Source organism: Rhipicephalus sanguineus, chromosome 8, assembly GCF_013339695.2.
Source record: "Rhipicephalus sanguineus isolate Rsan-2018 chromosome 8, BIME_Rsan_1.4, whole genome shotgun sequence".
NCBI lineage: Eukaryota > Metazoa > Arthropoda > Arachnida > Ixodida > Ixodidae > Rhipicephalus > Rhipicephalus sanguineus.
Window position 1 is genome coordinate 75,591,504 of NC_051183.1, and position 27,681 is coordinate 75,619,184.

General features: G+C 45.0%; 1 protein-coding gene across 1 annotated transcript; it reads left to right on the plus strand.

The window, feature by feature from the left end:
• Positions 1–78: 78 nt before the first annotated feature.
• Positions 79–27,115, plus strand: LOC119402107 (uncharacterized). Its single transcript, XM_037669215.2, has 6 exons — positions 79–413; positions 12,597–12,773; positions 17,453–17,719; positions 21,838–21,966; positions 23,174–23,515; positions 26,989–27,115. Exons 1-6 carry the CDS (start codon positions 266–268, stop codon positions 27,099–27,101), a joined length of 1,176 nt encoding a protein of 391 aa, XP_037525143.1. The 5' UTR covers positions 79–265; the 3' UTR covers positions 27,102–27,115.
• Positions 27,116–27,681: the final 566 nt, after the last annotated feature.

Here is a 27,681-nt window from a genome sequence, read left to right on the forward strand (position 1 = left end):
TCCACAGTGCTTCGGATGGACATAAACGTGAGTCTGAAGTCTACGTAAGAAGTTCGGTTTTATGAAGAACAGATGACATCGTGCAGGAGAAAAGAGGACTGAATGATATCCCGGTACGGTAAAGTTAGCGTTAAAAGTTCGAACAGCCAGCCTGCCCTGTGGAATAGGTCGTAACCCTGTGCCATCTGGTGTCGCCGCGAGGATGAGCTGATAAGACAGCAGCCCCCGTTTATTGTGACGTTATTTAACACTTATCTGTGCCGAAATGACTCTCGCGCCTTTGCCAGCGTTGCGCCCTGATGGTTCTCGGTGCTGGATCGTTCGCGCTTTCACTGGGATATGGGCAGTGGCGCTGGTGTCGTTAATCGCTCTGGACACCGCTATCTGCGCCCCACACCGACAGCGTCTCAAGGGTAAGTAGTACATGTTTGTTTTAGACTATTTTTAATCATATCTCGAAGACCGACACAAACAAACATTTAGAGGGATCAGTTGTTTAAGTGCGGCTCAGAAGGCTGAAATAACCAGTGTTGAATGGTAAATAACATGATCGTCTAAGGATATGAAAAATTCGTGAACGCGGGGAGTCGCCGGAGCTGAAGTTTTGACTAGCGTACTTCTCTTCTTCAAGGCCGCAACTGTGCAAGCAACACAGCACAGACAGTTTTTGGTTTCGGCTCTTCGCATCTAAATGCGTGGTTGACTAAAAAGCTGGGTTAAAATGTGTCGTAGGTCAATTTAGAAGAAGGATGCCTAAGGTCTCGAAGACGGAAGAATGTCGTAAAACGTTTCTTGCATGGTTCGTACAATGGCAGCCAAGATTTCGTTCCCTTCCCGACTCTCTTAAAAGGAACATTTTCGAACATGTGATTGAAGTATAGCGCTAGTCTAGAACATGCTAGCAGCGTTGGTTGCTTTGAACGACCACTTGCATGACATATCCGACTTGTAGTAACAGTAAATGAAAGTCATAACCGTCGAAGCTTTGCCAGATAAACTGGCACGCACCTAAACACCACGTGCTTGTTTCTGCACCCGCTATCTTGTTTCTGTCCCCAGGGAACAAGCACAACATGAATTTGCTTTCCCGCCCCATTGTTTCGTGATCGCTGTCTGCATTTGAGAGCAACGTAAGCACAGCGCGATTACTTTTGGTTGGCATCCCCGTCAGCAAACTTATTTTGCTCGTGACGTATGAATGATAGCTGACAGAAGGCGTAACAAAAGCACATTAAGAAGTATATGTATGAAACTGCACTGCGTCCTTCTAATTAGCTTCACTGAAACATAATGAAGCGTGTAATTCCAAGAGAGAGCAAAAAATATTGACAGTGGCGAATACCCGGTCCGGCTTTGCCAGGCGTTATTGACGTCAAACTTATATAACACCTTAGAAAAAAGAGCGCGAAACAAGGACTGGGGACTAAAAAGAAAACAACAAAACAACATGCGTTCCATTGCAAAAAAAATAGAAAAAAATAGATTTATTTCTGTTACGTCGCATACACGAGCCAAGGAAAAGAAAAAAAAATAAAGAAACTGCAAACGTCACATGTGTGCATTGAAGCCTACCAGAAAACAAAAATATGCCTAGAAGCTATAACATCAGCAATTGACTGAATTACATTAAAAGTAAGAGTTCTTTATGGAGTGTAACTCTTTCTGTCGTGCTCTTTTTTCTAAGAAGAATTCGTACCAAGTTGCTCTGTCTTGTGAATTGGCAACATGATAGTTTTAGTGTTTTTTTTTCATATTTTTGCGTTAGCTAATGCTCTTACATCTGCAAACCAATGGTTACAAGATGCTGACAAGGATCCGACTGTGCCCATAAATGATATAATAACGTTTATGCCGCCACTTAGCGGTTTCGGTTACTGTGTCATGTCAGTGCGCAGAGTATGCTCACGTGACAGCACGTCCTACTATGCTGTTGCTCGGTTCGAGGTGTCCATTATAGCAGCATGGCAGACACAGTCATGGATGTTCGATCTAAGCAATGATATATATTTGGGGGGAAGGTCTAGATACTGGCCTATCTGTAACTTCTCTATGGAAATAGAAGTATGTAAACGCTTTTGAGAGAAAAAAAGAAAAACAAAACTTGTTCTTGGTCTAGTTGGTGAGGCATAATTACAGCTTGATAGACGCAAATAGCGCGGTAACGAAAAAAACCCAACGCACGACGTCGCGGCGTTGTGGACGCCTTTCATGGCCGCGGTTATGCCTCGCAAGGACACTTAAATCGAAGAAAGGTTTTTGAGGAACAGCCGTCGACTGCTTTGAATGAAACTTGGAATCGATGGCGTCGAAGTGACCTTGTTTGCTGTTGGTGAGGTTAGCATCGTTTTCTGAAGCTCTCGCATGAGCGTGTGCGCACTCGCGAAGTGTTTTCACCGATGTTGAGTTTTGTACGACGCTACTGCCGGCACGTGGCGCCGGCGAGTTATCTTGTTATGTATGTTGCGATATGTTTCACTTTTTCTTGATCTCGTGACTTATGGAAAGCTAAAGGTAAAAGTCACCTCCCTTGTGTTAGCAACTTGCCTTTCCAAAATACTAAAACACCACTTTACCCGCAAGAAGATGTTGGGTAAGCCAGAATATGCGGTGAAAGAGGGAAAAGACAGGCACCGACGCTATCGCGAGTTTTTCGAACCAGCTCGCATTGAAGTCAGTTTCACGGCACTTGCCAGCGTCTGTATGTACGATTCTTTGACTAAGAACAGACGAAGTTCGTTTACAAGCAAGCAAAATCTTAACATGGACCAGAAGAGTGCGTTAAAGGGGGTAGGGGGGGAGGGGGTGTGGCATGCAGAGGGGGCGCTCACCAATTCTTCTCCACCTCTCCGCAATCGCCACTGCCAGCCACGGTTGTCTAGTGGTTATTTATTTATTTATTTATTTATTTATTTATTTATTTATTTATTTATTTATTTATTTATTTATTTATTTATTTTCAATACTGTCGACCCCAGTCTTGGAGTCATTACAGAGGGCATATTGTACATTGTATTCATTCATAACGAGCAAAGAATAAAGTTTCAAGTAATATACCGGTTCACTTACACTACTGGTAAACATACAACAACGAAATACAAGGAACAATGAATTTTCTATACTGAAAAACAAGGCGATATTCGTACCAAAATTGGTTATACACTGTTATAAAAATATACAGATATGTAGCGCATCTTTAATATCGGCACAACCATCGCTATCTACAAGTGCGTCCCGCAAACCATTCCGCATTTTATTTGCGCACCTAAACGGTTATGATGATCAACTGCTGACCCGAAGGTCGCGGGATCGAATCTCGGCCGCGTTTTCGATGGAGGTGAAGATGCTTGAGGCCCGTGCACTCATACATAGGTTGTCGAAATTTGTAAAGCGCTCCACTACGGCGTCCCTCATAATGATATCGAATGATATCGTAGTTTTTGGATGTTAAACCCCAAAACAATTACTATTATATCCACTGCGGGTCCTCCCCCATCCCAACGGCCACCCCCGGTTCCGCATGCCTTAGCAGCCCCAATTAGTGGCGCTACTGGTTTCTGGTATATAGATTAATTCTGTAATGACCATCGCATATACTCTTAAACCTAGAAGACAACTCTGCGATATTTTTCTTTTGTGTGCCGTCATCAGCACGCTTAAAACGAAAGCTTTTCAGCGTGGCCTCAAATGGTTTTATTCACGCCAGTGCCGCGTATTTTTGGGTTCTGTTGGCGAGATGTTACCAATGTATGCCGACGGAGCATACGGAGGTACACTGCAAACGGGTTTGAGCCTTTTAGGGAGTTTTGGGCTCGTTGCGCAGCGTGCATCCTAAAGGTACTACGCAAAACCCCCTTCGAAAGGAGGTTCAAAAGGAGGGAGTGATTAGACGGAACTAAGGAGGTAAATTTGTGTTTTTTATTGAACTCATTTTGAGGGCTTGAACGGAGCGCATTGGAAGTTTTTCTGGTTCTTTTGAGAGCTTTTAAAGCCTCCTTTTGGAGGTAAAGTTGGTGTTTTTATGTAACCCATTTTGCAGGCTTGAACAGAGCGCATTGAGAGTTTTTCTGCTTCTTTTGAGATCTGTTAAAGCCTCCTTTTATACGAGGCCCTAGAGCGGTCGCAAAATGAAAAAAAAAAGAAAAGTATATTTTAGGCACTATATTACGTTTACCGGCCAATTTCCGCTACTATTCATCACTAGGACATAATCGAAAATGGACACCAAAGTATTTATGCACAACACTGACATTTGCATACAAGTACGCACGACACAGGAATCGAACTCGCGACCACACGCACTTAAAGCAAGCACTATAACCATTACACCACAGCGCCATCACTGCAAGCTTGCTTTTTTCGTGGGCTTATATATGTACCAATGTATGTACAAAGCGGCTGGTAACCCGTCGGCACAACTTCGAACTTCTGTTCTTGTACCATCGGCGTGTGTTTGCTCTTGCGGAAGGTCAATACATAATTTGTGGGGCGTCATGCAGGCCGAGCCGATCGACGTAAACACCCTCGGCTCCGAATTCTCCGGTTCACCGTGTCGTGCCGCTATAAAAATTATAAACGTGTGCCCCCTTCGCTCGCGCTAAATTCGTGAATACCAGCGTGACAAAGGTATCTTCAGATGAGCGAACGTATGTGCATTCCATGAGCGTATGCTGTGGAGCAATTTTCGTTATTTCTGCAGCCGCGAACTGCGCGCGTCCAGATGCGGCAGGGTGTTATGAGCGGTTCGAAGACCGCCTGCGTTCTCACATGAAAGTTACACACGCAGATGCCCGACTTAGAGCATTGTAACGCGCCTACATTAAGTGCATTTAATGCGCGCGTACTGCCGCGAGCTGCACGCAGGGGCAGCAGCGCGCTCTGAGCAGCTGAATAAAAATCTGTTTCCGCAATTAGCGCTTATTCGCAATGCACTCTTTAGCGCGGACCGCCTGCGTTCGCATATGAAAATTACACACGCAGAAAATTTCAGAGTTACAAGGACATTGTAACGCGTCTACATAAAGTGCGTTGAATGCGCGCGTACAGCCGCGAGCTGCACGCAGCTAGGGGCGGCAGCGCCTTCTGAGCAGCTGAACGCTTATGTATTTCCGCATTTAGCGCTTATTCGCAATGCACGCTTTAGCACGGCATTCAGTGATTCTCTATAACGCATATTCAGTATTTATTTGCTTTCATACTCGGATACTACCTACATTTCTTACTAATTAGCTTTTATTGGTAAGCATCACGCCACCGCGTTAAAGCGAATGCCTAACGCGTGCCCCAAGGTCAAGGACAACCTCCCCAGTGTACCAGTGACAGGTCTCCCGCAAAACAAAAAAGTTAATGTACTTGCACTTCTCTCTTGTGAACGTCCATGTGTACTTGGCCCTCCCCTCAGACAGATGATGCAGTATCCATTAAAAAAAGCATTACCCTCTTCCTCAATGGAACAGCTGTTCTTGAGAAAATATGGTTCTGTTGAATTACTTCACCACAGCAGCAGAGAGGTTGGCTTGTTTGCAGTTCATAATTTCACAGTCGTAACACAGAAAAACGAGGAGTGTAGCAAATATGCAGAAAACTGGAAAAGCTATCATATGTGCACTCCCTCGTCCACCTGCACACTACGTTAAACTTTATTTATACAACAGCAACCTTCAATTATGCTACTATTGATAAAAGATCACCCAATCTACGTTAGAACACAGTGATGACTTTCTGTCTAACTTTCTGTTGCCTATCTTCTACAATGTGTCATAATCTGGGAATCATCTGTTCAATGTGTTTGGTAATAAAACACAAGCAGTTACATTGAGCAGGCAGTGTTTCAGCAATTTGTTTTGCAAGCACAAATTCATTTCTTCAATTTGCATGCACGACAAGTAGTCATACTTCAATTGATACAAGAACCAGTGGTTGCAACATTTTATTGGAATCAAAACAGCAGCAGTTCTCGTGTCAATGTAAGGATATAGGTATATATTTCCATCGTCGTGCACAGAACCTACTCCCAAAACTGAACACGTGGAACAACATATACAGTACAGCCTAAGCACTATACATAATTCACAGCAGTAAAGCAATACGAAAGTAGGGTGTAAAATCTCATCATGATGCGCACTAACGTGTGCACTTCACCGTGCCAGTATGTAAGTACAATCCAAAAAAATAAGCTACCCAAGGAACTTGGTGTCAGCCTACACACGAAGGCAACTAATTAGTACAATAAGGCTAGCATCACTTTTGGGAAATATGAAACCGTGTAGACAGGCAGTTGTACAGTTTTTTATTGCATTAGTTTGCCCTATGGCATCAAAACATGTCGCACATGATTTTGGAGTTGAGTTTCCTACAAAAAAGCCCAAAATAGACCTGTGGTGTTGGCTGTAGATCCACTTACCAAGGTGCATAAAAGCATTCAGCAATGCCCACAAAATTACAAGGTTGCCTTCATATGCTGCTGTACATTTTTACTCACAGATACCTGGAAGCCATCGTAAATTTCTGGAAGTGTGCTTGGGAACTTGTCGGCATAATCACATGACTGCAATGTACCAGTACTTCTAATATGCATAACAAGTACAGCCATGCTTCAATGTTTTTATGCCAGCTAGTGCCATCTGTAACTCAAAAGTTCATCCTTATTTCCTCACTTGATGGCTTACACATAATTACCACATTGAAAATAATCCAAGCACCATGGCTGCAACGTCAACTTGCAATTAGGCAATCACAGGCACTAAATAAAAAAAATTCCTGTAAATAGTGACTGGTCGCTTTGCACCATGGATCCTAGGAATTGATATGCCAGGAGGATGAATAAAAATTGACCACACATATATAGAGACTGTGAAACAGTCAGGAGTTCAGTTCATAGGTAAGGAAAACGTGAAAACGAAATCAGAACACACAGCAACAAAGGGGATGGAATGACACACTACTAACAACTGAAGCTGAACATGTGCTTGGCTTTTTTAGTCATGTGTGTTTATATCTTTCTGTGGTTTTGATTACACTTCAGTTACTAGTAGCGCATTGTCCTGTCTGCCCCCTCCATTCCTCTGTGGATGTGTGGTTGTTTAGTCTTGTAATTTTTTCGTACTGTGTGTTTACATCTTTCTGTGGTTTCGATTAAACTTCAGTTGCTAGAAGCGCGTCATCCTGTCCCCTTCATTTCTCTGTGCTGTGATTTTTTTTTGCTCCCTCTTTAACTATAAATATACACCAACTTGCCCAACTGCCCCTGTTAAGACTTATGTTTCCTGAATAACACTGGGTCCGCTCAGCGTCTTCTTAAACAATGCGAAATTTTCAAATGCACACGATATCAGAAAGGTTGCACGCAGTATTGCGCATAACACTCTGCATCAATACCAGTGTTGGCCTAAATGTGGTAAGATGTATGAGCTGTTCGACATAGTGTAAAGTGAGGCACATCAGGGTGTTCCCACAATCATGGGTGTCGGCAGGGGTTTGCACAAAGGGCACCTGCTGCCATCAAGACACACCAGCACTTGACTCCACCCAAGCTACACCAATGCTCTCCTGCTCACCAGGCCGGCACGTTACGCCGCCTTGCACCCCCAAGACAAAATCCTGCCGACACTCATGCCCACAATACACTTGACTTGAACACAGACTGGTGGGCAAGCAACACTTGCTGCTTTGCCAGAAGTGTATTCCTGAAAATTACACAAAAAAGAAGTCCACTAAGATTTCTGTATACATAAAAATGAATGTCTTACCGAAGATTCGCACTTGACTATCCTTATTGCAGGCATTTTGTCAAAACACGAAATAAATACAAAATTGAGATGCTGCTAAGTATTTCCTTGTGAGCGTTTCACTTCGTGTGCACAGGGCGAAAAACAAACGGATGTAAAAAAAAAATGCGAAACACGACCAGAAGTGTACTCTTGCCATGTTTACCCTTATGTGGGTAGTTTTTGATGTCAGTAAAGTTATCATTATAAGTACACTTTAAAAGCGTTGTGAATGTTAGCAAGGTCTTGATTAACCACACCTACTCTGTTTAGGAGTGAAGATTGGGCAACTTGGCACTGAACCATGGCAAGGCAAAAATAAACAGCGCACTTCTAATGAGGATAAACTAAGGCCTGGGCACAATAACAGCGCTTTCACCTTGTCAAATTGTGTCAACAGTCATGATACTGTGTATTGGTCATAAAAACTATGACAACATAATGCAAAACAACAAATTAACGAGGGAATAAACAAGATGATTCAACAATCTGGTTCAACAGACTCAACAGCTGACTTATATCAATGCGATTAAATTAGCCTTGCACATCTCCTAATGGCTAAGAATATGCACATGTAACCTTGGCAAATTTCACTGTTGATACGTGACCAATGAAGTTGCATTCCTTCCGTGCCGTTGAATGGCCATTCCTTCTTTTCTGTTTTCACTGTTTTCTGATTTTCATTGTTTTCACTAGCGTAAATGTTCACCCTTTTTGATTTTGTCACTTTGCAGATGGCGTAGGTGTTTTGCCTTTGAATGTGCACGTTTCTTCTGCGTTGTCTTTCATGTTTCTTTTTGTATGCGTGTATGTTTTGCCTTTGAACGTGCACACGTTTCTGCTGCTCTGTCTCTCTTTTTGCTCTACTGGGCCTTGTGCACTTCTCAAGCTACCATTGTCGCTTTTCACTTGAGGCCCATTTCCTGTATTTTGCTGGAATAAACATTTATCCATTCATTCAATACCATAAAACGCATGTGCTTCACAATACACACTGCACTTAGCAGATGTCTGTCACATGATATGGCCGTCATTGTATAGCTTTAACATGATTTATTCGTTCTAGCTAAATGAATTCAAGCTAATGATGTTAATGTACCTTGATATGCTATTTCACTGTTCCTTGATGCATATGTATGAAGGTACAGTGCTTATGTACCTTAATATGCTATTTCAGGAGACGGGCAGAGTGCGCAATGCAAAATTGTTGCCGAAAAGTCTTCTCACTTCCTGACAATCTGTGCTTCGGTGGGTTCTCACAGTTGCATGGCGGGAGAAAGATGTCCAGGGTAGTTGACTGCATCCAAGGTAGATGCTGCAAAATGAGAGCGCACGGTCTTGTCACATGTCAATGTGGGCAAATTGACACGATGACGAAGGATTAAAACAAACAATTGAAGTTGGGAAAAGAATAAATCGAAAACAAAGTTGTCCTTTATGCACATTCCATCATGTGACAATGTGATAACCGTGGCCTTTTGCTCTAATGTATATTCCCTGAAAGCATCATGCCTCATTCATGCTTTATCGCAGGCAAGAAAATTATATCGTGCAAACAACTTTATCAGGGCGCACTCCTGGGTCGATTGACTGGTCGTATGAAGCATGAGTGATATTCACAGAAGTTCCAAAACATGCATTACACATCATTGCTATCTGAGTTTAACGACTTAAATGCAAAGCATTTGTTAAACACTTCTACGACTTTGAATGGATCTATTTACCTATCTATCTAGCCGCCTACGACTCATAGCTCGTGTGGTTGTTTCGTTAATGGGATGGTTGTTTCGTTAATGGACTGCACGAAGAACATCAATGATGGGTCTTAACTTGAAAATCATGATATGCATTTCACTAACGACATGATTTACACGTCACTCCCTTGGTTCTCTTGCGACTGTTTCGTTAACTTGATATTTACCAAAATAGGTATGGCATCACAAGAGTGTATGTCGCACATAAACGACAGTTTCTAACGTGCAAATCATGACACGCTTGTCATGTATGGCGTTATTTTGACAACATGGTCTCGGGAGCGCTAGTGGCCGTTTCGCCTGCTTCATATACAGCAAAATTGGTATTGTGCAGTGTGACTGTACGTCCAACATAAATGACAGCTGGCAACATGAAAATAATGACATGCATGTCATGTACACACGCCACGCTCATGGTGCGCTCGCGGCCGGTTCGCTAGCTTGACATACACCTATATTGATATAGCGTGACGTGATTGTGCGACGAACATAAGTGACATATAGTAACATGAAAATAACGACATGCATGTCATTTACGGCATGGAGCCTGGTGCACTCGCGTCCGGTTCTCTAACTTGATATCATACCAAGATTGGTATAGCGTGACGTGACTGTATGACGTACATAAATGACAGCTGGTAACATGGAAACAATGAATGACATGCGTGTAATGTACGGCATGGGTTACATGCCACGCTCATTGTGCGCTGGCGGGCATTTCGCAAGCTTGACATGCCGATTTTCTTTTCTTTTTTTTTTTGCTTTTCATTGCACTTTTCAAGCGACGCAATGTGCAGAAGGTCATCTACAGGTGCATAAGCGACGATAAGGGCTCGCAAAGAGAGAGAACATCAGTATTACTTACCATTTTTGTCCCTGACTGTGCCGAGCACGCAGGGTGCCCATCATCTGCTTGGTATTGCACAGCGGCACGCTCGCTTGAGTCGACAGGCCGTCGCGATTATCGCACTCGCAGCGTAGCATGTCGCACTGTCGTCAAAGCACGCATATCACATCCAGCGGCGAGAACACAGTGAGGCTGCAGGCACAAAACGCGCACACACGACCGACACAGCTGATCACTTGAGAAGTGGCGTTCACGAGGCCTAGCCGGCATAGCTACGACGATCGCGCCGCCGCGGGATCGACTACGACTCCCTCCTCGCATTTTTCTTTTTTTTCTATGTTTTCTTTCTTCGCGCGCGCATGCGGCGCGAAGCTTTGTCCCATTTCACTTCGGTAGCGCCTCGTCTGGCTTGCTTTTGACCTGGCGGGGGCGGGCCGCAGTAGGCTGAAGCCGCTAAGGCCAAAGGGCTGCCTCGCTTCCTCTCCAGCCGTTCGGAGGGTCGCGTGTATCTCTTTCTCTGGGCTATCTGTGCAAGGGATTTTTTTGTACGCTGGCTGAAGCATACCGCTTCTTTCTTTTACTTCTTTCCCCCGCACAGCTGCATACATGCCCGCCAGCCCTGAAGGCATTATGGAAAGCTTCGGAAAAAATAGAGAAAACATGCCAGAGGAGATGAGATGGGAGTTTTTTGTTCTTGGAACTCCATTCGACGAATGGCGTCATATAGTGAAGTTACCTCCTTTCTTCCACATAATTTCTTAACGAAGTAAAATTGAGGACGCAGAACTTTATTACACCCACCTCATTACACCCTAAGGGAGTAGTGTCCAGATGAAGGTAGTATTAAGGAGGATTGTAGCCCTTAAAACACCCAATTCGGCTAGTTTGCGTTTGCAGTGTATTATCTCGGCAACAGCGCCCAGCACTTCGCGGCTCCCATTAGCCAAACTAGTCCAGGCCACGCTGCGGAGCGTTCGAGTTAAGCGTTTTGACGGCTGTATACGTCACTCTCAGCGCACAGTTAGTCTGTTCGCCTTGACTCCAAGCTCTACCGGTTTAAGCCAAATATGTCGCCCCCCACCCCCTTTTAGGCAAACGGGAAAACTGTACGCCTCTAGGACCGAGTTAATCAAATTTGATTAAAGGGGACATGACACCAAACTTTCGACCAAATAATCTGTGCTATGCGTGTTAATCCTTGTGCGTTCACAAAGAAGCTGACGAAACTTTAGCGCATTTGGTCGAGCGCTTAATTTGTAATCGAATATTTTATAAACATTGAATAAAAAAGACGAAGACGCCGACCACAAGAGAATAAAAATGTAATGACGTTTCGGCACCCAGAACGGGAGCCTTGTTCACAATCTGATTGTGATTGTGAACAAGGCTCCCGTTCTGGGTGCCGAAACGTCATTGCATTTTTATTCTCTTGTGGTCGGCGTCTTCGTCTTTTTTTATTCAATGATTCTTCCCGACCAGACGGGCGTCCGTCGAAGCCTTGATTTCATTTTATAAACATGCGAGCTGCCTGAGAGTGGGACGACACTGGCACACTCGCGAGCCGTGACGTTACAAGCTACTTGCTACGCGAGCGCCTGCACTTCGCCGAGAGAGAGAGAGAAACAACATTTATTGAAAAAAAAAAGTGTGGCTCATTGCGGGTGGGGCCCTTAGGGTTGCCAGTTGGCTTCCGAACGATTTTGTTCCGTGGTCAGCTGCGCGTGAAATCGAACTATTTCAGCTTCTTTTTTTTCAGCTTGGCACTGAAAGTGAACGATTTTCAGCGGCTGAAACTTTGGCAGAAGACGACGGCTCCGCTGCACGCTGCACATGACGTCACACACGCCATGGCAAGATGGCGGTCGTCGGCGGTGGGTGGGGTTTGTAGCCAGCGACTTCTAGGGCTTATTTTGCACTGAAATTCTCTTGTACAGTGCATTTTCCATATACTATGTATAGGCGCAATAGACCCTCTACTTCTATTTTTCGGTGAAAACTGTAAATTGTTGGGTGGCCGTGTCATAGCCCCTTCAAGCCGAAATGTGGCAAAAACGCGTGAAGTTGTAATATGCTTTGTAATTCGTGACGTCACATCGAGTACCAGTGGGGGGAGGAGTGGGATGCTTTGGCGCGAAATTCAAGAAATGTAAATTTGACCCTCCGCTGCTTCTGCAGATTTCGCACTGGTTGGAACTGGGGTAAGTTTAATTTTCTTGCTTTTTTTCTTTACAGTAAACCCGGATCTTATTACGAAGTCATGGGACCCTTTCCCCGTGATGGGCTTCTTCGTGGAGTTCTGCCAGAGCGATCTCAACCGCACTGGACGGTGCATGTCCCTTCCCGACTGTCGCTTCTCGAGGGGCACCCGGGAGGGAGACTGTGCGGACGGCTTCGGAGTCTGCTGCATCTGTGAGTATGTGAAGATAATCCTCGTGCAGTACGTGGTCGCTTCTGACTATTAGTGGCGAACGATGCCTTTAGGGCATTTTCATTTGATGTTAAAGTAAGCGTGACTGCTCATCTGAGTTGGCAGCGCCTCGCGACATCGCCACCGGTATGACGTAGGCCGGGGACCCCTTGTGACGTTCCACGAGCAAAGCGAGGATTGCCGAAGTCACAGACAAGATAGCGGGGCGTACACAATATCAAAACTGGCACCCAACCGGGCTTACTGCTCCTCGCCCCTCTTGCTCTGTTATCGGGCTGCTCTCAAGGTAGTTCTGGCTGCTTACGCCAGTGGCTTTTTAAAGGTGTACTGACACGAAAATTTTCATTTTTTTTCCGTCAAATGAAAGGCCGAGTCCTCAATAGCTTTCAACATGTGCTGGGAAACGTGAGCGCACCCTGAAAAATTATTCGCAAAATGTTTGTAAAAGCTAGTTTCTCTTCGTACTGTACCCTGACGTCACAACTCGGTATGAGCTTCTCGTATCACGTGCTCGCTCAAGATACCGTGACGTTTCCACGGCCGACCCGCTACGCGGCCATGTTGCTGCGGCTATATTGGGTCTATTTGGTGACGCAGAGGCGTACAATTTGAATGTTTGGTACCTGGATATAGGCGTGCACAAGGCTCCCCATTCAAGGGTGGGGAGCAAAGTATCATCCCCCCCCCCCCCCCGTGTCCGAAAGGCAACATACTTCGCGATGGATGAAAAACTTAAAATGAAGCGATGACACGCTTCGCACCATGGCCTCCCTATGCACCCTTGTTGTCCGGGAGCAAAGGGGTCAAATGAATAGTCCTTTGAATGCAACATCGGGGTTCTTCGGCCGCTATTATCGTGAAGAACCTGCGTGGTCGTAACCCTGCTTCCCCCATATTAGGTGATTTCGGGGGGGGGGGGGGGGGGACTCCTCTACCTCCGTCCTGTGCGCAAGCCTATGTGTACCTGACTCCATCACAACTAGTCATACTGGTGCGTGAAGTCGCCACGATTGACACTGCAGCCTGACGTCAGGCTACTGTCGATGTCAGTAGGTGCGCAACGCAAAAATTGACTTTAATATCAAAATAAAGTGCCTTATCAGCATTCACTCAGTTTTATACTTCCTGAGAGCAATCTCTGTACACAGGAGATTTGTATGACGGAGTAAACTCGCCTTCAAAAAATTGGTGTCAGCATCCCTTTAAAGAAGCCCGGGTGGTCGAAATCAATCCTGAGTCCTCTCCACTATGTTTCATTTCATTTCGTTAAATAATTTCAACACATTACATGTCAAGTGAAGGTACGGCCAAATGCAGAATAGACTGCCTGACAATGGCCCTACCACCCATGCAGTGTTCAACAGTATCGCGAAAATTCATTAAGAAATTATATAATAGAAAGCAGCAGGGTTGCCGTTGGGTAGATTTGAAAAGGAGCCAAAACTCATACTAAGTGTACCCAAAGTAGCCATGCCATTTAATTTTACTGCAAAATTTGTAGACAAAATAGAAAAAAAATGTGATATGTATAGAATTATTAGTATTCAACAGTAAATGATTATTTTGAATAAGCAGAAACACAGTATGGCGAGCACAATATTTTTCCCTCTATCTCGGTCTCCAAGCCGCGGGTACGTTGCAAATAAATTAATAAATTATTATAATTTCACTTCGCCCGCGTACAGTTTGTCTACAATAGACAGATTTCTTGGAAAAGTAATATTGGGCCAACAAATCAGCAGGAACGTTAAACGTTGAAGCTGCTTTTCTTTTTTCTTGTAGCCGTAGACCGAAATTGGTACAAAGTTACAATAAACCTGTTCAGCTACAAGTAGCGAAATCTGATCGAAGATGAACAGTCCACCTTCATTTCGTTGCGGATGTCTCTTTGACGAGCTGCGTTTCAGCATTACAATTTGGCTTCAGCAGTGTGCTGCATAGCCACCGGTTTCCTTATGTGCGCGTGTCCCTCCATCTTTTCAGAACGAGGGATGCTCATTGCAGGGGCGAGCCAGGGGGTGGGGTATGGTTGAACCACCCCCCCCCCCCCCCGAAAAAAATTTCTGGCTACGCCCCTGGCTCATTGGGTGCCTCGATTCGCGCAAGCTCGCTGGCGGGGCAAGGACATGTGCGCGCATAGGCCAACAGGACAGAAAAGCTTTCAAACAATGGTTATTCTTTAGACTTGCTTTCTGTTTTATCTTCAAAGAATACGGAGAAGTGGCCATTAAATGCGATAAAAATAGAAGTACAATCTCGCCAGAAAGTACATGGCGCCAACCTGAAATTTTTGTTGCCATAAAGCAGACAATTTGTCTCAAAGTAGGGTCCAGGGTTGCCACCATCGGCAACCCTGGAAAGCAGGTGCATTTTCCGGGCAAAAGAAAGACTTGGTATAGCACGATTAGCGACTGTTTGTAACACGAGAAATCAAATTCACTGATTTTTTTTTTTTTTTTTTTTTTGCAAACACGGTAAACCACATGGTGTTTGAGGTCTTGCGTATACTACGCAGGTACACACGTATACAAAACGACCAATTCTATTTAACTACATGCTTAAAAAGAGACGTTGACAACCGTACTTTCACATTAATTAGCACTTACTTATTTCGAATTGTAATGTAATTATTTCAGGATACTGTCAATCCCATCAGGGATCTTCACAGGAGGGAGTTGAAAGGGTCCTTAGACATTGTCGTGAATGAACTCACACAAGTATACAACGAGTAGAAAGGCTGCATAAAATAATAATAGGAAATAATAGTAATAATACGCGTATACCAATTTCATCGAGCAGGGCAAGCAGTTAACGCATAATTGCCTGATCTCAGTTACATGTGAAGCAATGTAAATAAAAGAAAAAAGAAATCCAAGCACATGAGATATAAAATTCACAACAACGTCCACCATATTTCACCACAAATTTCCAATATGCAGTTAAGAAGGACAATGATACACTTAATAGTGATAGCGGCTCTAACGTGTTGGTGACAGCACCGGCTTAAACAGCTTCGCACTTCAAAAGCTAAATGTATTGTTGGCGCAAAAATATTCTGGGAGGGTATGGCGACGTTTATGACCGGTTTCCCATCAATTGCTTTACGAAATGTAGTTATTGAATCGATTTATTATTATTATTATTATTATTATTATTATTATTATTATTATTATTATTATTATTATTATTATTATTATTATTATTGTTAATTGTTGTTGTTTTGTTCATGAAGTCACAACATTTCCGCGAAGACGTAAAATAACCTCATGGGCCCTTAATCAGATCAAGTAATTTGCATGAAGCTATGTTTTGAATTCCCGTTGACATTCTTGACGGATGGGGGGGGGGGGGGGAGGTGATTCTCAAAAGGAAGAAGGAAATGAAAATGGAAATTGTGTGTGGAGTGCACGATAACTGGTTCTCAAGTGAGGACACCTCAACCGATACACTCACGGGGGATTGGGGATTAAAGGGACAGTGAGAGTGAAAAGAGTATGGTAAAAGAAGAAAAAGAAAGGTATGAGCAGAAAAAAACAGTGAGGGGGTGGGGGGCAGGAGAACGGGCGTCCGAGTCACCGTGGTGAGCGGCTAGAAAATTCGTTCAACTAGGCCGGCATCCTCGAGAAAAGCGAGAAGGGCCGCAAGGGCTGATGGGGACGGATGGGGAGGAGGGGTGTGGAACAGAGGTGGGCTGGAGGAGGAGGAATAGACTTCACTGATAATAAATGGTAGTGGGTTTGCCACGTATTGAATGTAACATCACCAAATGAGCGGCCTGTTCTACAATGGATGCCAAATTCACTGAAAACGCTCTGGACTGACTACTGTTAATATAGCGGTGCATAAAATGAGCAACGCAATACTATGGGAACCATGATTACGATTCCAATAGTAGACGCTCTCGCGATCGTGGGCTTGCCGGCGACCAGCCGTGTCTAAGATGGCAAACTGATCTTTTATCGCGGTCCCTTGTCATTCCCAACTGCCACGTTTTATTGTTCCCTTTCATTGTTGCATTTTGTTGTTTCACGCAAGCACGTCGTTGTTTCTGTAATAACAGATGTGTTGCGCTGCTAAGGAAAAAGTTAAAATGGCGCATTGCGCAATGCGAAAGAAAGAAAGAAAGAAAGAAGGAAAGAAAGAAAGAAAGAAAGAAAGAAAGAAAGAAAGAAAGAAAGGAAGAAAGAAAACGAATGAAAGAAAGAAGGAAAGGAAGAAAGAAAGAAAGAAGAAAAGAAAGAAAGAAAAGAAAGAAAGAAAGAAAGAAAGAAAGAAAGAAAGAAAGAAAGAAAGAAAGAAAGAAAGAAAGAAAGAAAGAAAGAAAGAAAGAAAGAAAGAAAGAAAGAAAGAAAGAAAGAAAGAAAGAAAGAAAGAAAGGAAGAAAACGAATGAAAGTATAGGTCAGGCAAGCACACGCCAAGCTTCGCTTCTTTTCTATTATTCTGTTCTTAATATTTTCAATTTTTGTTCAATTTTTACTTCTTTCATCCTAAATAGACAAAATCTAGCTTATAATTTCCTCTTAAAACTACCCGGTTCTTGGCCAATCCCCCAGCGTGGGTGTGGGGCACGGTTTCAAGGTTCCACTATATATACTCTACTTTTCTTGCCCCCCATTTTCCCGATAGGGAAGGCTTCTAATTTTTTTTTCTTTCGTCAGACGAAGCTCGCAACAACGTGGGGACGACGCTGTCCAACAACTCGTACTTCGTCCAGCCCGGGTTCCCGAAACCTTTCGCCGGCGGCGAAAACGTGTCACTCACGGTGCTGCTGCCCTCTTCCACCTGTCAGCTGCGGCTGGAACTGGAGGAGTTCCATCTCCTACCCCCGGTTGCCGGACGCTGCCTCAACGACTCCCTGCGCGTCTTCGTCAACGGCAGCGACTCGTATGTGCCCGAGCTGTGCGGACACAACGCCGGACAACACGGTATACAGATCATTCCTATATATTGTCACAAGGCAGTGTCACAAACCTTTTCTGGCACTGACAAAGACAAGGTGGATGTTGAAGACTGGGTTGAAATGTACGAGCGCGTCCGCGAGTAGTATAGGTGGGTTCCCACGTTAACTGACGCTAGCCAAAGTGATCTTTCACCCGAGGGAGACGGCACTCATGTGGTGCAAGACGCTCGAATCAGAGTTAACCAGCTAGGAAGTTTGAGACTGAAGATATATGTGTACCGTCCATCTCTGTACTTGCGTGAGATGCGCCGGGTCGGCGCCTTGACGCCGCCATGTTGGGTCACAAGGCGTTAGGTGGGCCCGCTCTGTGAGGGTAGACAAAGGTCTATAACAACGAAGTGACAACGACAGGATCCAGTACTAGCCGGAAACAATAGGTCATTTTTTAATGTGTATGCGATTTACTGCGGCACGGAAAACCCTGTCAGAAGCGCATTTACGTGCTATAGGAATAGACTTATCTGGGTCTGCCATATCTTCTTTTGGAGCCTCCATTTCTCGTTTGTGTAATGCGATGGCTTGCATGGCAGTGGGGAATTATCTTAATGAAACCAATCGGTCAACTAGCTAAACACTCTATGCTTATCTTTCTATGTATACAAATATGAAAACAAAGTTATAGTATTTATTTATTCATTTATTTTTTATTTAATAGGTGGTATTTGAAAAAAAATTAAGGCAGCTTCGTACTAGTGGTGACAACTTCGTACTAGTGGTTTCTTAGAGCTCTAGTTTAATGAATTGCTCACTAGATGGCGTTTCATGTATTTCTTAGAGTTGCTATTTAAAGATGACAGATGGCGCTTGTATAATGCGAATGGCGCATGTCATTGGATGCCTGCGGTCGTAAAAGGCGCTCGCTCATGGCGCGCATTCTCATTCGCTCGGAGTTGCCGCATGGAGGCAGACAAGGCGCTCTCTCTTGGCGCGCTTTCTCTTTCGCTCGGGAGCGGACACTTTTCCTGCATTTCACCGATCACAAAGCGGTGATAATGAAGGGACCACGTAAACCAACAGTACAATAAAAGTTTGATGTTTAATATATAGACGGTGTTTCACACTCTTTATATGATGTACTGGGTGAATTTCACGGAAGAGTTTCACGGTTTACCAATGATTTCCTCCGGAACTTCGCCCCACTCATCATCATTCACCCCGTGGATATGCTGTGACTTTTTTTTTTCTTTTTTTCCTATTACAAATTTTTAGCTGGATATCTTGACATTGTTGTAGTCTTGTGTATTATTATAGGCAGTGTCTGTTATTGATGTATATGCCGCGTTAATAAACCGGTAATGACAAAACAAAAGGATAGCCGAGTGGTTATGATGCTCGCCTCGGGTTCGTGGGCACGCGGATACGAATTCCACCTCGTCAAGAAACTTCTTTCGCCAGAAAATTCTCTTTTTTCTTTATTTCTATTTCCATCTTTCTCTCTTGTCTCTCTTTATCTATCTCTGTCTGTGTGTTCGTTCGCTTACCCGACAGAGTTATTGCATCCCACGCCGGACAAATCGGTGCATGTGTTCTGAGCGTAGCAGAAGATGAAGAGGAGGAAGATGGCGCGGGCTGGTTCCTTATGATGACAATTATCTGTCGACGCGAAACGGCATAACGAAAAGCTTAACTGCTCCACCGTAAAAAAAAAGGGATTTTTCGAATACATTTCATCGTGGACCAAAAAGTCCTATATAATTTCATTACGTTTCTACTCCATAAATGATCCTATACTTGAAGGCTACTAAAATTTAGAAAGCCTCTCAATTATTGGCCAATTCCCACAATGGATGTGAGCCACAGTTTATAGGGGATCAAGAACATGGCTTCTGCCTGACATCCGCCATCGCTTCTGCATGTAAATATATTTAAACATACTTCTAACAGAGATGTTTAAGTCGGCCGTAAGATTATTTTGGTGTCCGCAGGAAACCACAGGTAGGTATGCGCCACAGGAACTGGGCAAGCCCCACTACGGAATACAGCAGGTGCGAGCTTTAAACGGAAACTCTGCTCGGTGACGTAGAGCGCGTCGAAGAGAGAAAGAGAGAGAAGGAAACAAACAGAAGGCAAGACCGAACGAGAAAGAGACAAATAAAGAGAAGCAAAGAAAGAGGGAAAGAAAGGAAAGAAAGAGAAATCAAGATAGAAAGAGCGAGAGACAGAAATAGAGAGAGAAAAAAAGAAATAGAAAGCAACAGGTACAGAAAACAGATACAAAAGACAGAGAGAAAGAGAAAGAAAGACAAGAAACAAAAAAAAATGGAACGCATCTCCACGAAGTGAATGATGACGAGTGGGCAAAGCTGTAGGTCCTAAGGTCCATAATGTCTACGTTACAGTCGCCGACTAGTATAAAAGGTTTGTGCTTGTAAGAGTTTTATATTGCTCTGTCACAAATATGATTGATAATAGTGTACTGTTCAACCTTTTCTTTGTGTCTCACATATGTTACCCGAGCGTTGCCCCATATGATGTAAATTAAGTGACATAGAGAGTCGACGACAAAGCTCGGTCCTAAGGTCCATAATGTGCACTTTGAAGTCGCCGACTAGTATAAAGGGTTTGTGCTTGTAGGTCTTTTATATTGTTTCGTCACAATTATGATTGTTGTCCGTCTATTGTAAACCTTTTTTATTCACATACACACATATGTTTCGACTATAGCAACGGCTTTCTAACCATCATGACCGCGGACAGTGAGCGTCGACGACAAAGCTAGGTCCTAAGGTCCACAATGTCTACGTTGAAATCGTCGACTAGAGTAAAGGGTTTGTGTTTCTATGTGTTTTACGTTGTTCTGTCACAATTATCATTGATATTAGTCCATTTTTAAACATTTTATGGGATTTTACACGGTGCTGTGCCAGTGTGCGTGGACACTACACAACGGACAAGCCTAGACCCTAAGGTGCTGCGCCCCTAAATGTAAAGAGAAACAAGCAAGGCCACCTAGCTCCGCTCTTCCTTCAGGCTTGGCACTGCTAGTGCAAAGCTGCCATAATTTTTTTCTCGTAACATTATCTATCTATTCCGGTAGTGTGAAAAGCTTGTAAAGCTGATATGCCTCTATCGATTAAAAAAAAAAAAACAGCGTCACTAGATGAAACACAGAGATACAAAAAGCTCAGCATGAGCGCTAACTGCCATCTGAATGGCGCCTTTGAGGAAGAACCGCTCAAACCGGACGCGAAGTTGTTGAAGATCTTGCCATCGGACGTATAAATGTTGCTCATGCGTCAGCACTCCTGAAACTTGTTGCAAAATGTGTAGGTATCAAGTAATTTAGTATAAACTCGTCGTTGGCCTAGTGTGTTATGCGTACTTGGAAATCTAGGCGACCATTATAAGGCATTCACTTGTGATCCTCGACTGCAATGTTGAGATTCGGTACTCCTCTAAAGGGAGTAGACGCAACAATGCCAGGCCCAAACACCCAGAACAGCTAACACGCGTAAATGTTAAATGCATGCAGTCAATAGAAATATGGAGCTCGAGTTAGGGAATCTTAGAAAATAGCATATTTCTAAGAAATGCATTTTGACCATGGTCAGGTTATTTGCACAGCGCTTAGATAACGAGCGAAAGAGAGGAACAGGCGCTAGCGCAGACTTTTAAATGATATTAATAGACCTGATATATGACAAACAACATGACTACGAATTGTTACCAACTAGAACAAACCAGTGCCCTCCTACGCTGACCATCTTTTACACTCGAAGGTGTGTTCGAATTTGGTAAGTTTTGGGATCGAGTTTATTCAACCACAAGGCAGGTGCGTATGAGTACGTAGAAAAGTTGTCTGGTGTGATAGGACAAAAGCTGCATTTCGCAGCCTCACTGGCCTCATCACCTAGAAAACAAGACTACACCGCATTTAAGGTGGTGGGTATATACTATACAAATCATCGATCAAACCATGGACACAGATAACACAACCTCTAAAACGCACCTAAATAGTTCAGTGCCGTCTCTCATTATTATTATTCCGGAGAATAAAAGTTGCTTTAAACACGTTATTTCCTAAGTTCTCTCATCAGTTTCTAGGTGCTTGCTCGTGGATTGATGTCCTTGTGTTTTGCGCAGTGGTTTTGCACTTTCCGGAGAACGAAGAGCATAGCCTTCTGTCCATCAACGTGGTCACTCCGAAAGCCGGCTTCGAGAGGCGGTGGTCGGTGCGCATCGTTCTCTACAGCTGCGGCAGCAAGAAGTTGGGTAAGCTGCTGCATATATCGAACTCAGCGTTGTCCCTGTATGAGAAGGGCGTGGTGCATAGGCGTGCACACGTGGGGGAGGGGGCAGGGGGGCGTCAGGTCTGCCCCATACCATTCACATAGTCGCGTCCTCGCCGTCACGGTTTAATGTGCAGACTTACGGCCGTGCGCGTTTTTCACTACAATGGCGGTCGATAACCCCTGATATTGCGTCCTAAGAACTATTTACTTCCCACTGTTAACACCGGAACGCCGGGGACAAAAACAGGCCGTTATAGGAAGCACGTCATCGCTTCATTTTCATTTTTGTATCGATTGCCAAGCTGGTTTTCTCTGGGACTCAGCCACTAGGGGAGAAGGGGAGCGGCGGTGAATTTTCGCCCCCTCCCCCCACTCCTCCCCTGTAATAGACAACCCTGCACACGCCTATAAAGTGGTGTATGGTAACCGCATTTCATGCTGGAAGTGGTGCATCGACCAGGCTGGCAAACGCCTTGCTCCACAGAGCTTCACTTAAAGGGAAGCCTCATGCTAACGCTTTGTAGGACTGCAAGGAGTCCAAGTGCAAGCCGCCCGTTGTCTGACACTATGATATTATCGAAGCACAAGTAGAACGTAGGAGATCACCGAAGCGTTCTTTATTCATAAGTCCGGAGGCAGTCTCAGATCCAATGTCTGCATTGTTATGAAAGGGATAATTGACAACAAGCCGATTGTAGCACGAAGCCACAAGGAAATCCATACGTGTTTGTCATAAAGGAAAGCTTCTAGTCGAAGAAAAATTCGCCCCTGTCCGGGGATCTAACCCGGGACCAACGCCTTTCCGGGATGGTCTCTATACCAAATGGGCTCTACCAGTTTGCAATATGCCGTGTGTGTCCATGTGCTTCGAGTTGTGGACTGCCAATTGCTAGCTTCCTGGTTATCTCAGCTAGTAGAGCTACCGCCCGAAAAGGCGCTGGTCCCGGTTTCGATCCCCACACTACGGCGGTTTTTTCATCAACCGGAAGCTATCCTTTTCTGACAAATCCGTATCTTGTGTGTGTGTGTGTGTGGGGGGGGGGGTGCTTCGTGCTACAATCAGGTGGTTGCGAATCATCCCTTTCATAACCGCTCCGCCACCTTGCGGAATTCCGCAGAACTCATTTGCGATTATTGAATTGCCTACCACGTTTTCCTCATTTGTGCGTTTCTCTTTGTCTTTGCAGCTCAGCCCGGTTGTCTGCAGCACCACGGCGGTTGCCGAGGTTCCTTCCGCAGTTTCGCGTACACCGAGGAGGCGTTGCACTTCGTGCGCGCCCTCAACTACGCCGTGTGCATCGCGCGCCCCAGCTGGCTGCAAGCCATATCGCTCAAGATACGCACCGTGTCTCGGTACTCGACGACTGCAGCGACCCGCCGCGGTGGCGCCGGCAACAACAACGGCGGCGACGGCACGGAGCAGGATTGTCGGAGCAACTTCATTCAGCTGCCGCCGGGTTACGACAGCCGGCGCGGCCTGGCCGCACCTGTCAGGATATGTGGCGGAAACCGGACGGTCATTCTACACAGTGAGTATAACCCGCCTGTTTTAAGAGCGAAGCTCCTTAAGCTGCCGTTAAAACGTGCGCGTTTCACGAAGAGCCAGCCGCGCCGAAGCCATGGCAACCGGCGACGCCGCAGCTTTTCGAACGACTGGCATAACGGCGTGACGTCATGCCAAGCCGCGCACTCGAAGCAGCGATAACCACGCAGCTGCTATCGCTAAGCCACGCCCAGCGACGGAGACACCTCGCGCAACCGAGTTCCGCCGCGCTTCCGCTGCCCGATCAGATACAGCCATGGGACGGACGCGCAACAAAGTACGTATTCCCGAAGAAGACGCAGCGCATCGTGAAGCAAGGCTTGTCGCTGTACGGGAACGACAGCGACGAGCAGATCTAGAATACGTGGCCAGGTAAAGGGAGAGCAAGAGACGACGAGAAGATACTGTCGATCACCGTGAGTGGAATGCTGTGCGTATGCGAGCTTTACATAAGAAACCATGCTACTGGAAAGCCGAGTGCGGCGCCGTGCTCGGCCAGCTTCGCAGTGTTTCAAGCCTTGCGCAGCCAAGTGCGAGCTTTCGCCTTTTTTTTTTTTTTACCGATGCCACAGCGCATGCGCCCTTCCCCTAGCGGAAAGGTCGCCTCATTATCTCGGAGGCTTTCGTTCTGGCGATATCGGATCTCCTGGCCACTACCGAAACGGCAGAGGGCAGCACAGGAAAATGAGAAAGGCGGACTGTGAAAATTTGCAAGTTTCTTGTGTGTCCGCCTCGATGGTACAGTGGCTACGGCGCTCGCCTGCTGACACAGATCGCGTGTTCGATCCCAGCTGCGGGGGTCGTATTTTGATGGAGGCGAAATGCTAGAGGCCCGTGCACGGTTCCATGACAGTGCAAGTTACCGAACAACAGATTCAAGAGGTTCAATTAATCCAAAGCTCAATGTATCTTGCTCTTTGTTAGCCACTAGTCGATAGAGCTAGCCGAAACAAGGGGTGTACACAATAGTGTACATAGCGTCTCAAAGGGCTAAGCCAAGTCCTGCTGGAGATCCGGCTCTATTTCTTTGAGCCACATCGAAGGATCCATATGGTCGTAACTATTGAAATGTGTGGCAGGAGTGCCGCAACTAAACGCAGTGAAATAGAGCAGCCCTGAGCGGATTCCAAGCGGGACATGGAAATGACAGAATTGGAGCAGTCGTACATGAAAATAAGGTTAGGTCAAAGGACAATACAGTCAAATTTGACAGTAACGTTAGTTAAATTGAGTAGTCGTTTTCGTCTACTCCATTTGACGAAATACGATGCATGGGCGTGCAGCCAGGGGAGGCCGTGTCGACCACCGACGAACGAGATGACACGGTCGGAGAAGGGCTTTCAAGGCGAGCTTATTCAGAATACTTACCTCACTTTGATAACCTTATTCTGTATAACCTTTTGCGACACGGCTTCTCATTTGAAGATGCGACTTGCCTTTGCCTTTTCTCTGAATTATTGCCGTGGAGGAGACCACGAACACTGAGCTAAAGATAAATTAAACGTTCTTGTTACTTAAATTAATTAGAACTAACTGACAAGAATGTTAAGGAAAGTACAGGGGATGTTATTTGTGGTAATTATTATGTAAATGTGAAGAAAGTAAAGTGGACTAAAGGATAAATTGCCGCCGGTAGGGACCGAACCTGCACCCTTCGAAGTTCGGTACCTGCCTGCGGCAATTTATCTTTTCGTCCACTTTACATCATTCACATTTACATCATAATTACTACAAAAAATATCCCCTACACTTTCCTTGGTTATCTTGTCTGGTAATTTTAATTATTGTTGGGTCTATATAAAAAAAAACGAGCCCCTAATATCCCCCTTCTTTCGTTCTTGTTACATAAATGTCTTTTATGTCACTTCTCGGGTAAGTATTTTGCACCACGCGATCACTTTGGGGAAAGCAGTACCGTGTTTAACGAGACTTCGGGCGCGGGGCGTTTCGGTAGGAATTTCGAAATATTTAACACGAAAGTGTTTTATGCGGGGGTCCACCAATACCTCAGTGACGTATTTCCGTCATGGATATGACATCGAAAAAATGGAAATGATGAGATGGCAAAGAAAAGTTTGGAAGAAAAAAAGTTACGTCAGCGGTAGCCGAACCGACGATCTCTCGATCCGCGGCAAAGATACCGGGCATGCTATCCACTGCGCCACGGTCACACACTCTGGAGGCGTTACAAACGCGCCTTTTATACCTCACACTTTCCTCTCACAGTGTTCTTGGTCACCGACTACCCCGCCGACCAAGATCAATGCAATGTAAACATTGAACTACTTTAGTAAAGATACATTTTACTTTCGTGTTATACCGATTCCTAGGACGGAGGGATCAACCATGTTTTAGGGGCGAAGCTCCTTAGGGTGTGGGTCGTTCCCTCCTCTGTAGTAGTAGTAGTGGTATGTATGTAGCCAGCTCTAGTTTAATGAATTGCTAACTAGATGAGCAATTCACTAGATAACATAATTTACAAGACATCGTAGTGTTCCTTGATTTAATCACACTGAAAGACATGCTTTGCGGGCGATATACTCTAGTGAGCTTTCAACTATTCGTCTTAATGTACATGATAAAGAAATTATTTCTACGAAAAACGCAAAGCACACCTTGAGCAAGATGTTCGGTTTTGGGACGCTTTATGTGCAGTAAACGCCGTGCATTGTTCGCGAAGCCGGAGCACTTGCACGATCGCGTTCCGTTCGCTTTCGTTGGGCATGCTAGCGACCTCGTGTCGTGGAACGCGAAGAGGAACGCTACGCGTGTCGTGTATTCCCTCTAGCCTTGCCGTTAATTCTCACAGGGCGAGCGGGGAACGCGGTCGCTCTTGGCGCGCTTTCTCTTTCGCTCGGGAGCGGACACTTTCCCTGCATTTCACCGATCACAAAGCGTTGATAATGAAGGGACCACGTAAACCAACAGTACAATAAAAGTTTGATGTTTAATATATAGACGGTGTTTCACACTCTTTATATGATGTACTGGGCGAATTTCACGGAAGAGTTTCACGGTTTACCGATGATTGCCTCCGGAGCTTCGCCCCACTCATCATCATTCACCCCGTGAATATGCTGTGATTTTTTTTACCCTAATTGTGAGGAATGCTTGCCGCCAGCAGATAACTACCGCGTGTAATTTGATGGGGTCCGTTGCATTCGTTTGTACGGAGCAATATAGCATGACAATCTGTGGAATAATTATATAAATATTTAGGTTGTAATTGCAATTGGTTCTTACAAAATACGTTATAATTTGTTTTGACACTCCCACTTGGTTTAACTGGTGCCTCCGTAACATTGACATCAAATTATGTATGCTTTATATATCTATAGACAGTCGATCCTAATGCGCGTCGCAGAGAGATATTTTTAGCTGACGCTGTTGCTATGTGCGCCTAAACAGAGCTTTCGTTGGAAAACTAACGACTTCCTGACCACTTCTTTCTCGTTCCAGTGTCTGTCCAAGGCCCCCTGGTGTTCTACATCGTCAGCAGTGACGGCGTCGACCAGCGTACACAATTTCGTGTGGACTACAGTCTGTACCCTTGCTCCGACAGCTCACGATGAAGGATATTCCCAAATCCTTGCTCAATATTATGACGTCGTACATTGAACTCATCCAGCCCACAAGCAGATAGGTCTACGTTCTAAACATCGATAGCAGCGACACAAAAACAGCCCTACAACTTACCGGATATTGAGTCCATGACAGTGTAAAGGACTGCGCGTGGACACAGTGCAGCGTATCACAGGCGGTCACTCAAGTCTGTTGCCTTCACTGTGTGCATGTTCTGAAATGTGCCGCTCTCTCTCTCTCCCTTATTCCCTTCCCCATGTGTAGGGTAGCAAACTGGACGTAGTCTAGTTAACCTCCCTGCCTTTCTTGCATTCCTTCTCTTTCTCGCACGCGTGGAGAGTACCCCTGCTCCTACAGCTCAAGATGAACAATACTCTCAAGTCCCTGCTCAGTATGATGACGTCACACATTGAACTTATCCCGCCCACTAACGGATAAATCTGCGTCCTGAACACCGATAACAGCAACATAGAAAGACCCCTAGAAATTATCTAGTATTCAGTGGCAGTAAAAAAAAAGTGCGGCTCGAGCACATCTATGGCAGGGCCACTGGTGCTTAACAAGCCATTG

Bases quoted from the DNA above. Each gene is read 5' to 3' on its own strand.
- LOC119402107 (XM_037669215.2), top strand. From the start codon at position 266: ATGACTCTCGCGCCTTTGCCAGCGTTGCGCCCTGATGGTTCTCGGTGC. The intron at 12,774-17,452 runs GTGAGTATGTGA...TTCTTTCGTCAG, and splicing joins CTTCGGAGTCTGCTGCATCT to ACGAAGCTCGCAACAACGTG. The intron at 17,720-21,837 runs GTATACAGATCA...TGTTTTGCGCAG, and splicing joins ACACAACGCCGGACAACACG to TGGTTTTGCACTTTCCGGAG.